This window comes from Nothoprocta perdicaria, unplaced genomic scaffold (assembly GCF_003342845.1).
Source record: "Nothoprocta perdicaria isolate Ctin4 unplaced genomic scaffold, notPer1 scaffold_216, whole genome shotgun sequence".
Taxonomy (NCBI): domain Eukaryota; kingdom Metazoa; phylum Chordata; class Aves; order Tinamiformes; family Tinamidae; genus Nothoprocta; species Nothoprocta perdicaria.
This window is the reverse complement of record NW_020455381.1, coordinates 244,127-260,634: the sequence shown is the minus strand read 5'-3', so window position 1 is coordinate 260,634 and position 16,508 is coordinate 244,127. Positions and strand designations below refer to the sequence as shown.

The following is a 16,508-nucleotide window of genomic DNA, read 5'->3' as shown; positions in this document are numbered from 1 at the left end:
CACCTCCTTAATCTTCAGCTACTTCAAATGTCAAGGAAAGCAAGGAAACAGGAAAAAGGGCATCAGAAACAGTAACTCTTAAAACCTCTTAAAAGCATTTTATGATTCTGCCATCAGTTCAGATATTCTCCTCTAAAAACTAATGATGATACATGCCCTTAGCTAGGTAATTATATTTTGTTCTGCTAAGACAAATATATATATATATATATGTATATATATATATGTAAATTATATATATATATATTTCTCTTCTACAAAATAAAGCATGCTGGTGAGAGGCAGGCTGCAGATAACTGTATGAAAATGTAATTAATATATTGCATATTTAAAGAAAAAGTAAATTGACTCCCCAAATAAAATGGTAAAACCCTGACAACACTGACTGCAGAATGGGGCATATTTTATTACTTATTTTTTACGTTTTGATAAGCAAGCTGGTAAATATTGGAAGAAGTCTTGAAGAAGGTGTTGAAAAATGGCTGTCCGTGATTCAGAAAAAAATATCCTAGGATTTTGGAGAAAGACTTTCAAATGAAGGACATTTTTGGTCCAATATAATTCAATAGTTTGATCCAATACATTTGCTTGAATTAAAAACTAGGAAAATAACAGAAAGAATAAGTTCCAWCATCCATCCTTGTATCAGAATTAACCTCCAAACCATATCCAGACTTAGCAAAAGCCACTGAAACATATCCATTGTTAGGTCCGTTCTTCGAATCGGTAGAGAAGGACAAAACCACCATCGAGAGAGTCTCTCAGAGTCGTGGTTTATTTGGAAATAAGGTAAAGATAATAATACCAGCTAGCTGGGGTCYGGGCTCATCCCAYRCAGGKGTTCCGCCAACGGACCCCGTAGCATTCCAGCGCGAGCTTTTTATGCTAATTTTCATTGTTCTTATCTTCATGCTCCCATTCCTACTGACAGGGCACATAGCACTATCTTACGCGAATACAAGTGGTTTCTCGCAATGTCACGTTTCCATGAACTCAGTTACATCTTACATCTTGCAATGTCATGCTTTCATAAGCTCCAAGCATCCTGTTTAATCCTTCACTCCCCCCTTTTTCTTTTGTTCATTTGAGAGAATTCTTTCTCTGTTCATTTSGTAGTTGTCTTGAAAGCATTATGTGTACCGCCCCTATTTTTTTCCCTTGTAAACTGGACCAATTTGTTCAAAATTATTGGACCAAAAATTAACAATAAAAAGGGATCTTGTTTACTAGGTTTCCATTCCATAGCAATAGTCTCGCAACCCCAATATGCACAGAAATATTCTCCAGGCGCATTACAATAATTTTTCCCAGGATTATTACTTGGACAGAAATAATATGGCTTATCGATCCACATTCCAGTTCCATGTTGTGCCACTAAATCAAAAAGTTTTACCCCCTTAAACATGGGAGCTCCTGCAMTTATGTTAGTTTTAAGTATTCTAGGAGAGTCTAGGCTTACCAATGTCCACTTATAAGGCAGATGGGGACTCCAATTTTCCTTTCCTGTTATCCCCATTGTTCCYCACATCAACCAAAACATTATCCAATTTTGCATTTCTTCGCTGTAGATGGAGTCTCAGTGGGTTCTCTGGATCCCATCGAACCTGCCAATCTTGTTCCTGTACTTCGGTTTCCGATGCTTTCCTCACGTGGGAGTGRTGTATCCACGGTCCTAAACCATCAACTTTAACAGCGGTTGGAGTAGCGAGTATAACAACATATGGTCCTTTCCATCTACTTTCCAGGGTTTTAGGATTATGTCTTTTTACCCATACGCGTTCTCCTGGCTCAATCCCAATCTCCAAATCTTGCTTTTGATTTCCTTTATACCATTTTCGCAGTAAGGGGAATAATTCACCCTGTATTTCTTTCAAAGCCTGCACTTCCCGCCCTATTTCCGTAGTCCCTTTCCCGATCCTTCCTACACTTAATGGGTAGACTGGGGGAAGGGTTCCATACATTATTTCAAAAGGAGAAAATTCTAAAATATACGGAGTGACCCGAGACCTGTAAAGAGCAAATGGTAACATAGTAACCCWGTTTTGTCCAGTCTCTTTTACCAAYTTTGCTAGGGTTTCCTTAATTGTCCTATTCATTCTTTCAACCTGTCCTGAACTCTGGGGATTATAAATACAGTGTAACTTCCAATTTGTCCCCAAGGCTTCAGTTAATTCTTGAATAATCTTAGCTACAAAAGCCGGCCCATTATCTGACCCAATAGTTATGGGTATTCCATATCTTGGGATTATTTCTTCTAAAAGTACCTTTGCTACCACCTGYGCAGTTTCTCGTTTAGTAGGGAAAGCTTCTACCCATCCTGARAATGTATCTACCAATACCAACAAATATCGATACCCATATTTTCCTGGCCTTACTTCTGTAAAATCAATTTCCCAATGCCTTCCAGGTTCTCCACCTCTTTCCCTTATTCCTTTATGTACCTCCTTTATTCGAGACRGTTTCATTTCTTGGCAGGCCTGACACTTMTCCACTATTTCCTGTATCACCTTCCTCTGGCCTTGGAACTTCAACCCGAACTTATCAATCAGCATTCTCATCTTTTTCTCCCCAAAATGTGTTATATTATGTAGCTGTTGGGCTAATTCCTGTCCCAGTTTTCTGGATATTATCTTCTTCCCGTCAGCATCTCTGTATTCCCCTTCTTCACTTTTCTGACCTTTAATTCTTTTAATCCAYTCTTCCTCCTCGGRGGTATATGTCCTTTCTTCCACAGTATCATTTCTCACTATGGATGTGCTGGATGCACTGGTGGCTAGCATTACTGATGCTTGAGCCCTTAAGGCGGCTTCTTTCGCAGCGCTATCTGCAGTCGCATTCCCTTTACTTACTGGATCCATTTGTTTCTGATGTCCTGGGGTATGTACAATAGCTACTGCCTTGGGTTTCTGCAGGGCTGATAATAAACGCAAAACTTCTTCCTTATTCCGAATTTCCTTTCCTGCAGATGTTAAGAATCCCCTCTCTCRGTATATAGCTCCATGTATATGCACTGTCCCATATGCATATCTGCTGTCTGTATATATGGTCACTCTCTCATCCTCTGCCATCTCCAAAGCTTTGGCCAATGCTAAGAGTTCAGCTTTTTGGGCCGAGGTTCCAWCAGGCAATCTCTGGCTCCAGACAACCTCCCCCTTTTGGTCCACTACCGCCGCTCCAGCTCGCCTTCTTCCCTGTTCTATGAAACTGCTTCCATCTGTAAACCATACTTTTCCTCCCGTTAAGGGTTCATCCTTCAGATCYTCCCTGATAGTTATCACTTCCKATAACACCTCTTGACATATGTGCAACGGGGCTTCATAGTTCGGGTTAGGTAAGAGTGTTGCCGGGTTTAACACCACCGGTGAAGTATATTCAATTCTGTCTGGATTAAGGAGCAAGGCCTGGTAGTGAGTTAGCCTWGTATTCGATATCCACCTCTCAGGAGGCTGCTTGAGCAAAGCTTCTACATAAYGGGGWGTAGTCACCAACAGTTTTTGGCCAAATGTCAATTTGTCRGCATCYTTTACCATTAAGGCCACTGCCGCAATAATTCGAAGGCATGGTGGCCATCCAGCTGCAACTGGGTCCAATTTCTTTGAGAGATATGCCACCACTCTCTTCCAGGGACCTTGTCTCTGCGTTAACACTCCTTTAGCAACTCCGCCCTTCTCGCTYACATATAAGTGAARGTCTTTGGCTGGATCTGGAAGTGCAAGCGCAGGGGCCTTTAATAAGGTCAATCTCAGCTCCTCAAATGATTTCCTCATCTCCGCTGTCCATTGCCAATTTGGTCTTTCACGGCTGACCTCATATAAGGGCTTGGCTATTTCAGCAAACCCAGGTATCCACAATCGGCAGTACCCCACTGTCCCTAGGAACTCTCGAACCTCCCGGGGGTTCTTAGGTTCAGGTATACGAAGTATTGTCTCCTTCATGGCACCCGTTAGCCACCTTTTTCCTTTATATATTTTATACCCCAGGTAAGTAACTTCAGGGCTACATACTTGGGCTTTCTTTGCACTTACTCGATAGCCCAGCCTGTTTAACTCTTCAAGCAATCTTTTAGTTCCCTCTTCACATTCCACTTTCVTTTTAGCTCCCAGCAACAAATCATCAACATATTGGAGCAATATCAGCTTTGGATTCAGCTCCYGGAAATTGTTCAAATCTTCCTGCAATATCTCGTTAAATARCGTAGGGGAGTTCTTAAACCCTTGTGGCAARCGAGTCCAAGTCAATTGTCCCTTATACCMCTCCTCAGGGTCCTCCCATTCAAAGGCAAATATTATTTGGCTTTGCTCCGTGAGGGGGATAGTAAAAAATGCATCCTTCAAGTCTAAGACCRTATACCACTTCATATYGGGTGGCATCGAACTCAGTAAAGTATAGGGATTCGGGACGGTAGGATGTATATCCTCAACTCTCTTATTTACTTCCCTCAAGTCCTGGACCGGTCTGTAATCTCCTCCYGGCTTTTTCACTGGCAGTAAGGGAGTATTCCAAGGTGATTTGCATTTACGTAGTATACCTGCTTTCAACAGTCTCTTAATATGTTTAGCTATTCCATGTCGAGCTTCGGGGGTCATAGGGTACTGTTTCACCCTAATYGGAGATGCTSCAGGTTTCASTTCCACGACCAGAGGAATCTTTCCTTTTACCTCCCCTACTCCTGAATTTTCTGCCCATACTTCTGGGACTATCTTCATCCATTTTTGGGTTTCTGGCATTTCTCCCTCTTTCTCTTTTTCATATAGTCTATATTCATCTTCCAGTCTAATTAATATTTAATTAATCTTCCAGTCTCCATTAATCTTTACCCCGTCATTCTCAAAATGTATTTGCACTCYCAATTTGGTTAGGAGGTCCCAGCCCATCAGTGGTACAGGGCTCTAAGGTATGTACAAAAAGGAGTGCATTATCTGTCTATTTGCTACATCTACCCTCCTTTTCCACGAACTCAGTTACATCTTACATCTTACATCTTGCAATGTCATGCTTTCATAAGCTCCAAGCATCCTGTTTAACCCTTCACCATCTCATCTGGCCAGAGAAGAGATAAGAAATAGATGAGACGCACACCTGAATGGAAGATTTGTGTTCCTTCCATACATTCAAGACAAAAAAAGAAATCTGGGATAAATCATCAACATGCCAATTCTGTGTCTTGATTTGAAGTTGCAGTTCTGGAGCCAAATCTGCCTTAATGTGTACACATGAACTTAATCTAGAACTGCTTTCTTCTGACTCAGCCCACAGCACAAACTGTTAGGTTGAGAATACACAAGGCCAGGAGATGTGCTGAATGCAAGCTGAAAATCTGAGCTAAATAGTAGTAGAAATATAAGAGGGTCTATTTCCCACATTCTAGCAGTCACATCCTTCCACGGTATTGACATCTACATGGACAGTGCCTTTACCAGAATAGAGAGAGATGCAACTAGCTGATAGACTGGAGCAACAGTTAACTTATTGAAAAATACTAGAATTGGAGATATATATGTATATTTATGCCTCCACTTACCCTTTCAGGATGATAAAATGTAAAATCTTAGAAAATTGAGGGTTTATACTAGAAATGTCTTATTTTCTCTCTCCATGTTACTGATTCTTGTTATTTCCATACAGACAAAAAGCAAAAAAACAAAACCACAAAGAACTTGCAACCTTCCTATCCCTCCAAAATGTAAGCTGAGCATTTGTTCATGCAGCTAGCAATATCCTGATGACCTTCAGCACACAGTATAAGCCTAATCTGATTTAAAAGCTAGTGTGTAGCCTTGCTTAGATTGATGCAGATATAATCATTAGAATACTATTTAGTGACTGCACTGTGTTGCCTTCCAATGAGGTAAGCAGGTTTCCATTACATTTTTAGGGAAAATAACAATTTTTTTGAAAGTTGTATTCACCATTCAATGTTTTAACTGCTTGTTTTGATGGTAAAATGCCAAGGATTGTGAAATAAACAGAGCTGCAAAAGCATATTAGCTGACAATGAGTACTTACTGAGCAGGGCACATATGAGGAAAGCAAAGCACAATCAGATAATGCAGTTTTAGTGCAGGCTGCTCTGTGCTCTACTGGGTGCGGTGCTGGGTCAAATTCATTGTAAATGTAGCACCCTAATGATTTTATTATCAGTGAAGCTACCCCTGAGAATATCCAACTTATCGTCAAACACTGAAGAGCACGCACGGATGCAGCAGTGTGTAGATGAGCGCTGCAAGAAGCACCCCCAAACAAATCAAGTAATGCTGCCTAAACACGTTCGTAAAAATTCTATTTCAAGCTTTTGTCACCAGAGACTTTGAATTCACAGCAGCTCTGCTAATACCTTTTATTCTCCTAAAATGCAGGTGATAGAAGGAAAAAATGGAAGTAGCCTGCATGAGAAGGGCAAGACAGTTTTTTGTACGTCTCAGAAAATTTGTTCCAGCTGGGATCACAGTCAGAAGAGGGATGCTGACACTGTAGCAAAACCTAGGTGAGCTGCCAAGCCTGTATTCCTCTTTCCAGTTTTTGCATTTCTTGAGGATAAAACCTGTGTATCTTTCCCTACTCTTTTACAAACAAGCAAGTTTGTAAAATTTCCCAGTTTAGTGAATGCTCTCTACTTGGTCCTCCATCTACTAAACTTCAACAAACTCAACAAAGAGTGTTTAAACCTCCCATTTAGTTGCAGTGAGAGAAATATGTCCTTGTGGAGATCTAATCTGAATGATTCAACACAAAAACAGGACATTCGCTGTCTGAACTGAAGCAGATTGAAAGGGCCATGTGTGGCCAAAAGAAACAAAAATTTTCTGTAGCATAAAAGCTGTCTCAAGTATTATCCATGAGGGAAAAATATAGGCCACAGCTTTTCCTGATTCAGCATCACTAGTTTTAGCTTCTGGTGATAAGATTGGTAAGTGAATGATTCACCCTGATTGTAAATAAATCCTGCTAGAAGTTGCATCTGCTGCAAGGAATTCATGATCTGTAGGGTGAGTGTGCAAGTGTTAAGGATTCTTTAAAGCAAATACTGCTTTAATGCTAACATATGGTATAAATTATTTATTCTAGTATTTGTTTACTTAGAGTTGCACATGAGGCTTCTTTTCCAGCTGTATTTTTATTCTTCACTGAAATTTGTTGCAACTGAAGAACAAGCAACTGAACTGACAGCCCAAGCAAAAACAAACAAAAAACAAACAAAAAATTAATTTCAAAATGTAAATTAACTGGTAATGCAAAGAATGATAAGTCAATTAACCAAATTTTCAGAGAGAAATGTTTGGGTAGGGGTACTTTGAAAGCAAATTTGAATTTGCAACTAGATTTACATTGCATCTTGAAAGAAAAAAACTAAAAATCCCCTCAGGAAATGCCTATTTTATGATCACTCATAGCAGGCCAAGAATGTTAAAAGTTTGGAATGTCTTATCTTTTTCATATCATTTCTGAACCTCCATTATGATGACAATGTGTTTTATACTTTGTAATAAAGCTTTTGAGGGATGAATGGCAGGTGTTAACCTCTATGTACCTGGGCTAGAGAGGCTTGCATCTGGAACGCCTTTGAGATGATGACTAGAAGGCCCCTATCAGTAGCTTTCAGACACATAAAAATAGAAAACAAAATACAAGGCAAAAAGAAGAGCGGTAACTGTTTGACCCTGCTTCTACACAAAATGCCATCATTAAGAATTGTCATTGGGGGAGATTGTTGTTGGAGAAAATAATGCTGAGAAGTTTCCACAAAGGAAAAAAAAAAAAAAGAAAGAAAGGGGATTTTTAAACACAAGATTTCTTATAAATGGGATAGTAAAATATTATTGAAACCAACTTCACAAATAGCTTCTATCATTAAGTACAAAATCACTTCAAATGATCTTATGAGACAGACATGAATTTTATTTAGATTTAAGGTTCCTGATTCTCATAGAACAGCTTATTTTGAGTTTATGCCTTGAATATGCTTTTGTTTTAAAGGGCATATGTGTGCTCATGTACCCTTCATTAACTTATATTTGTTCACATACACATCATTCATTACATTTTAAATCATTATAGGCCATATAACACGWTTTGTCTAAGTCTCCAAAGGTTATTATTTTGCAACTGCATAAACATACTTAGAAACCTTATTCTTTAATTTTGTAATTTTGTTGTTTTTTTTTTKGGGGGGGTAGAGAGGGAGTTGTTTTTTTCTATGATATCCTCAAGTATGATAAAAACACACTGGGAGACAACAAAATTACATAATCTTCTTTCCAGCTAACAGATGACAGAAAGGAAAAGCAAGTGCCAGAAAAGGATGAGTAGTACAAAAATTAACGTGCAGTTTTGAGTGAGATGTTTTTCAAGATTGGTAGACGGGTACACAGACCCTCACAGACATCTGCTTTATTGGAGAGAAACTTCAGAGAGGATTCCTTCTCATGAATTTCCCTCTCCTTTACCAATCTGTTTTTGTTGTTGTTGTTGTTTTCTTTAACTGATCCTTTCTTGTTTGTAAGGTTTCAGATGCAAAAGCAGTTTGTTGATTTATTTCCCTTAATTCAGCTGTTAAAGTTGTACTTATTTTGTGGCAGCAAAATAAGCAGTGCAAAAAGCACTGACTAACATCAGCTAGTTCCTACTCAAAAAGCTGATGACACAACTGCAAGCCGAAGGGGAATATAGGGATGTACAAAGCCGGAGGAGACCACAAAGTGATGAGATATTAAACTGTTTTCTGTTTATTACCAATTCATCTTTAATTTATTTTCCTCTCAAATTTCAGCTCTCCAGTGGTTAGGTCTCCAATGTTTTTCAGTTTTCTGGCATTTCTCTAATATTCCTAGAGATGTATTAGTGTCTATGAAATGAATATTACAAGCCTGCTCAGCTATCCCAATCAATTTATATTAACCCTAAGAAACATGTTGCACATGATTTTAATTTTATGTAAACTATAATTTTATGCATTTAATTGCTTTTAAGAAATATTGAAAGAGAATTTCCATTCTCTTTATTCATACGAGTGGCTCAGAAGAAAATTTAAAAATATATATTCCTTTTGAAAACCATACAACATTAACTTGAAGTCAATGATATAAGTATATTGAGATACTAAGCCTGTTAAATAAATTAAAAACCATTAGCTTTATTACCTATAGTTGTAATGTATGTCAAGCAAATTTAAAGATGGATCTATCAAAAATTACTCATCAAAATTATTTAGCAGAAGAAAGGTTGCGAATTTTTATTCCTTGCCAGTGTATAGCCTATAAGCTATGGGTATGTTGTGTAGACATCTGTAAGGCTGCATCTACTTCACGGTTTCAATTGTAATTCCTCAGGCATAGTTTTCCTGCATTTGTTGGTCAAACAGCTTGTTGGATTGCAAACCCCTTCAGACCTGTCAAACAACAGGGTATTATTCAGTGACTCAGAAGTGTGCTTCTTGATAGACTTGCAATGATCTTCACTGTCAAAGGCAGCATGAAACAGAGCTTTACAGGATATTTCCAAAGACTACAATAAAAGCAGGGAAAAAATAAGGATATCTTAGTGGCTGGTTGTGTCACACAAACTTTTTCTGTCTAACGGGTATTGCAGCAGAGCTGATGTGTGTGACTGGAGTATTTTGTGCATACACAGAACTATAAATATTTGATGAGCATTTTTTTACTCTCTCCATCTTAATATATAGACTTCTCTCCCTAACTAATCAGGAGATGTCTTATATTTCTTCTATTTAAGAATAACGAAGGATAATATATCTGTAACAAACAAACAAAAAAGAGGAACGTGAAGAAAGGAGAAAGACATCACAATGATCACTGTGTCTGGTTCGTCTTTGGTGCATTGGGAAAACTCTGAGAAGTGTCAATACATAAGTTTTCCCTCACAATGATAATAGCAGAAGAGTGAGGATTCTTCAAATTCAGTGGGGTACCAGGACATTAGTATTTGTATTAGCTCCTATAGCTGTTTATTCATGATGAAGAAGCCATGAAGCTCTATTTCTGCTCCTTTGTGGAGTTTAGCCCTTGAAGATTTATACTCTGCGTGGGCATACACATAGTTATGAAAGAGCTGTGGGTAGTAACTTTGCACCCACATCCTGGACTGGAGACTGGAGATGCCCAGAAATAGGCTACGAAAACTGCAGAACATTCAGAAACGGAGTAAGGTCCCCTTTTAACCATATTGTCTGTACTGCACATGTTGGAAGAATATGACTCTCCAAACTTTTCGTCTGACAATGCATCTTCCAGTAATTTACATTTTATTATCCTTGCACAAAGGCAAAGCCTGTACCATGGATTGTACTTTTGCTTTTTGGTTTTTTTTTTTTTTTTTTTTTTTTTTTTTTTTTTTTTTTTTTTTTTTTTTATTTTTTTTGGTATTTTTTTTTTCTGAAGGAAGAATATGCGTAAAGTATTTTTAAAGAAGCAGAATCATAACTGAAAAAAAACATTTTAGCAATGCAGAATTTCATTGCAGACCAAATATTATGCAGCATAAGGTGAAGCTCAAGCATGACAGCATAAACTTGTAGATTAAAAAAATCAGATATGTATTTTATCTAGATTCATMGGGTATTCTAACTACTTGGTGAAGGAAATGAAACACGAGCTAAAAAGATGTTCTAAAGTTACGTATTTCAGAACAACCTGAGGTAGTCCTCTGTCCCCTTCACACCACCTAAACAGTTATTAGTTCACAAGTTTTTGTGCTACAGTCAAACAAAAACAAGATGAAGTCCTTGTTCTGCTGATGTTGGTTTAAAATTCAATTTAAACAATCTTAATTTCACTGTCCATGTATATTATTTCTTGTGTTTTTATGTTTCAAATTCCATTCTACACTGTGAACTGTTTAGACTAAACTATCCATCTCTTCAGAGTTTTTTCCATTTAATGGACTTCTACAGAGCTCAAGGAGATCTTTTCTTGTCAAGCTTATCTAAAACAAGGATTAAAGATCTTAACATCTATCAATAGCTTGGCTGTAGCACAGCCAGCACTGAGAAGAACAAGTATTTTGCTCACTTCTGTTAGCTCACTTGCCTTCTTTCCCCCAGTGACAGTCTCACAGTTGGCTCATACTGATCCCAGATCTCTCAGGGACGAAGGGATAATTTGCCTTCTCTTCCTTACCTTGCTTCAGCTCTGGTGACTGTGAGGCTATGGSGTAAATTATCCAATTTGCTTATCCAAATGACATTCAACTGTGATAAATATACCTATTTTACAATTATGTCTATACATATATGTATATAATTTTCAATGGATTCAAACTTGTTGAGTTGTCTGATAAATGGAGCATATAAACAGAGGAGATAACGGATGACCAGGTCAGGAAGACCAAAACACATCTTTTTACCACAATGAAATGTCAAGTTAGCCATGTGGAGTATGAAAGACAAGATAGAAATTTAGCAACACCTATAATAAATGGTAAACATTTCTAGTATTTTATTAATTTTCTTATATTCTCAGAAAAAAGTTATCATTCAGAAATGTATTAAATCTAGCCACAGCTGAGGAAACATAAAAGGATTCTTATTTTAAATAGAAAGTCGACATTTCAGAAGTACCTGTTTGCTATTTCAGCTCCTGGTGTACATTAGGGAAGACTATGATGATCAGAAAGAATTTGAAGCACCTACAAAACAAAGATCTACTAAATTACAGAGACAGCAGATATTCCAGCATTTATTTCTCTTTAAGCTTTCTGCTTTCATGTATTTCCAAGTCAAACATTCACTTCATATTTCCTCTCTCCTTCAGCAGCATATTCCATTGCACAGTACACATCAAATTTTGTTACTTTTAGTCAAAAATGGTATCTCAGTCTAATCATAGATAAGATATAATTAGTGACCCAAGATAATATAGTTTTGGCTTGATTTTTACCCCACTTTTTAAAGTAGCTTCTTGAGCTCCCAGTGTCTGAGTTGCTTGATGACAGAAGGCTTTATTACAAAATCATTGTTTCTACTGTTTGCATGTCTTTGAACTCGCATGACTAAATGGTGTAGGCACCATAAAGCCTTTTACACCCAGTTTATAGGACACATCATTTCACAACCAACGTACTGCATGTGATTCTCTTCATTCTGGTTTACAGTCACAGTTACAGACTTGTTTTTGCCACCAGTGATGTCAATTTTTTCTTATTTACCTTCCTTTAAAAGTTCTTTTCTTTTCTAATTTTACTTGGCCAGTAAAGATCAGCATTCAAGGTTTGAATAGATTGGAAAGCTAAATATTATACGGGAAAAAATAAAAAGCTTAAATTATGCATTCCTTGAGATTGCACTCATCATGGCCTGAGAATTCTTTTTCTAACCTATTTCTTACCACTAACAATTACCTGCCTCTTTCAAATAGACAACATTTCAGATTAAACAACAAAAATTGTCATGATTTATATAGATCTACTGGGGCTCCCAAATCACAAAGCTACCAGGAATAGAACATATGATTTTAAATTGTGAGGGAAAAGAAAAATAATTGCTAGAAAGCTGTCAGAAACAGCCGGTAGATGATAAAAAATGAAAAACATAATCCTGAAGAACACAGGAAATGGAACTAAATCTTATTCCAGAAATTATCCCTAATGCCAATTTCTCATAGTTTGAAAGATGATATTCCTACCAATCTTGTGAAATATTCAGGCTAATTCATGTGCTTTCATCATAATCTAGGACAAGTATCTTGAGATCTTCAAGAAAATTTAAGGTTATGTTATACCAAGTGTCATACATTAAAATCTCGCTGCATTCAGGTTACAGCTAACAGCATCTGTACCTGATTTTAAAATGGTACCTCAGCACTTGGTTATGGCACACAGGACTTGAGATGAGGGAAGAAGAGGAAGAACTCTTGTCCATAAGTGGGATTTACCTAACAGAGTTAACATGTATAGAAATGGAGCCTGCTGTCCATGGCTGAAGCAAGATATACAAAACAGATACATGTTTATATCACTTTAACTACAATTATAAACTACTTTAAGGATGTAGAGAATGTATAGATATAGCTCTTTTTTTTAATAGTTTCACTTTTCTTTTAAATGTACTTTGTTAGAGCGTAACATGGCACTGGTGAGAGAATTAGGATATGACTGTTAGGTAGCTAAGTTTATTATAAAAATTTCCTTGCTTTTCTTTGCCATGGGGCCATCATATCCAGCATTTCCCACTCTTTGTCAAACATCATGATCTGTGTCCCCGTATATTTTGATAAAAGAGAAAGTTTCATATCTTTGAAAAGGGTTTTGTGGTTTAAAAAAAAAACAAAAAAAAAAAAAAAAAAAAAAAAAAAAAAAAAAACCAAAAAAACTCCACTTAGTAAGAGACTGAATCATGGTCAGCCAGACAAAACATTTTATCTACTAGTAGCTTATCATTTTTCTCTCCTTTTCTGTACAGTGAAAATCACAATGGAATCTAGTTTCTGCTAGACTTAAGTAGACCAGAAATATCTCGTAGGATTTATTTTCTTTACCACTATCAAGAATAGCTCTTAATTCTTTACACAGAGCTTTATAATAGTAAAGAAATTCTAAGTAAATCAATTTAGATTAAAAGGTGAGTTTTGCAAAAAAACCTCATAAGTCAAAATTATAACTCTATTCTAACTTTGAATAGTTAAAGAAAAGTTTCACTTTGAAAAGTGAAGGAAAACTTTAAAAAAATCTTTGCTGATAAAACCATTTCAGTCCTTTTTTTTACATACTAATAATATGACTTGTGATGCAACTTACAAAACATATTTTTAAATGAAAAACTACTTTATTTAAAACCAAGTTACAGAATTTCTTTAGATGGATATTTCAGCAAAGTCAATGTAGTTTGGTGAAGCATATCATAGTTGTATCAGCTCAATTGTCAGGGAAAATTCTTCTATCAAAATTTTTTTTTTCCAGAGAATTTAAAGTTGTTTAATATATTTATCCTACTGGATAAGATTTAGCTATGTTATATTTTGATGCATTCCTAATACATTTAACTTTGAATATCTTTTTTTTTTTTTTTTTGTTACCTTTAACTGAAAAAAATACAAAAAAAGTATGCAGTGGCAAGAAAACATAAAATATAATAGACTATACAAAGACTTTGCTTAATCCGTAAAAAGCTTCTAGGCTTACAGCTGATGATGTAAGCAGATGTATTTTTTTGGAATGCAAAGCGACTGACAGAAAAATGTAGTTCCTTGAAGTCTTTAAGTTACACTTTAAGAATAATCTCATCATAGGAAAAAAAAAAAAAAAAAAAAAAAAACCTTTCAACCATTCAATTTTCCAAAAGCCCTTTCCAAAAGTGCTCTGGAGCCCTTTGTATCATCGCTGTGTTTGTAATGGACCGATATAGCAAACAATGGTAGCAGTGGCAAATGTTTACTGGTTTTATGAAAACCAGAAATCATTCAGATCAGATGACTGTAAATGAATCCAAGCAAAATGAATCCAAACAAAAAGGGCACTTTGKGGAGTGCCCTTCCTTTTAGATCAAAGCGATTGGCAGTTTTCTGCTATAAAAATCAAGCCTCTCTAACAAAGAACTTTTTTCTGCAAGACTCCCACGTAAAAGTCCACCCTCACAGACTTGAAAGTGAAATATTATGTGAATATAAAAAAAAGAAGAAAACCATACATAACTATTGAAATTGTTGCTATAAAAAAAAAGGAAAAAAAAGGCAAACATATGTTTAGATTTAAACTGTTGCTATATAACAAAGGGTAGCAGAGCAAAGAATTTGTGTCATGCAAATGTGTAAATGTTAGAGATAAATGTTAAGTTTATCCATTAAACAAATAAAGAAAAAATCCACACAGTATAATGCTTTCTAAGTATTTTTTTACCTGGACAGTGTTTATTTATTGTCACTATTTTTTCCCCTTTATATTTTTGGCAGGTTTCTTATACTCTTTAAATATTGACAAGTGAAAAAGCGAAAAATTAATAACCTTTGCCCCCCCTCCCCCCCAAAAATATAATCATCTTATACAATGTTACAAATTTCTTAGAAGAGTACACCAGAAATATTTACGGCTTATGGATTATGGTTCGGCACATTCTGTCAAAATTAGGGCAATGCATACACCACAGTTATCCTAAGCTTAGTAAATGCTGAAGATCTGCATGGCTAGAATATCATTGCCCAGTTTTGCTTTCAGAGGTGGAGGCAGAGGAGWAAAGAATATAGATTAAATTTATGTRTATTCTAAAGTCTTTAGAGTCACTATAAAAATAAATAAATAAATATTAATGAAAAGAATGAAGTAGTGTGCTTAGTATTGTTCCATCTTTCAGAAGCAGTTGGAATGGAGCGCAAAGCTCGTATAAGCCACCAGGTAAAGCAATGGGTGTTATTCACTCTCCATTCATGGTCGAGATTCACAGGGCTTCGCTGGGGTCTGCCAGCAGAGTGAGGTACTTCCCAACCTAGGGGTGCTCCCAGCCTCTAGAGGGAGGAATGTGCTCTAAAACTTTCTAAAGACTTTTAGTCTAAAAGCCTTTCTAAAAAGGCTTTCAAGAGTCTCCAGCTCTCTTGGAAAGATATCTTGATCACCTCCCCACAAAAAGGACAGTGATAACACTTCTGGGATCATTCTCAGCACTAAGAAACTGTAAGAAAGCAGAATAGTCCAAACAGCCTCCCCTCTTTTTTTTCTAGCAAGGCACTAAGAAAACATTCTGTTCATCTTTGGAAGGAGAGGAATATAGGAAAGTTTAAGGCTGTCAGTCCAGCATTTTATTTAATAACCTTTCTGTTTGTTTGATACCTGTTTTGGCTCATATATTGAAACACCAAATTCCTTCTATATGGTCTCTTAAAAGCCAAACAATTTCACAGAAAGATGCAGACTCTACTCAGCTCATCAGATATTTTCTTAGATCCCAATTTCTACCTCCTTGTATGTACACACGTATTATCTATACCAACACCACAGAATCACAGAATATTCAAGGTCGGAAGGGACCTCTACAGATCATCTAGTCCAACCTTCCTGCTCAAGCAGGCACACCTAGAACATGTGGCACAGRGTGGCATCCAGGCGGGTTTTGAAGACCTCCAGAGTAGGAGACTCCACAACCTGCCTGGGCAGCCTGTTCCACCGATCTGTCACCCTCACAGTAAAGTTCTTCCTCACCTGGAGATGGAACAACACCAGTACCACTCTTACAAAGCAGGCCATGAAAAATACATACTAAAACCTTTTAAAAAGTCTATAACATAGCATTCTTCYCACCAAGTTCACTTTTAATCAATAATAATAACAAAACACATCACATTTATTTTTTATACCACAAAGCTTCTTCATAAGAAGTCAGTCTAAGGACACACACAACACAATAAAAACCTTACCTTATATCTGACTTAAGAGCTAGCAGCGGCMGACTCCTCAATCAGAGGCCATGCTTTCTTCTTAGGCAAAGAGAAAAAGGAAAGAATGATAATGTACACAGTGGCTACACAGTGGTAGCTTATCATGCCACCTGGTTATCAGCTGCTCTTTTACGG

General features: G+C 36.8%; 1 protein-coding gene across 1 annotated transcript in view; it reads right to left on the bottom strand.

The window, feature by feature from the left end:
* Window positions 1-1,169: 1,169 nt before the first annotated feature.
* LOC112946766 overlaps window positions 1,170-16,508 on the bottom strand; it is a 99,870-nt gene continuing 84,531 nt past the window's right edge. Inside the window, 1 exon segment of the mRNA XM_026038692.1 lies at window positions 1,170-4,944. Coding sequence (XP_025894477.1) covers window positions 1,470-4,944 — 3,475 coding nt within the window. The 3' untranslated portion in view covers window positions 1,170-1,469.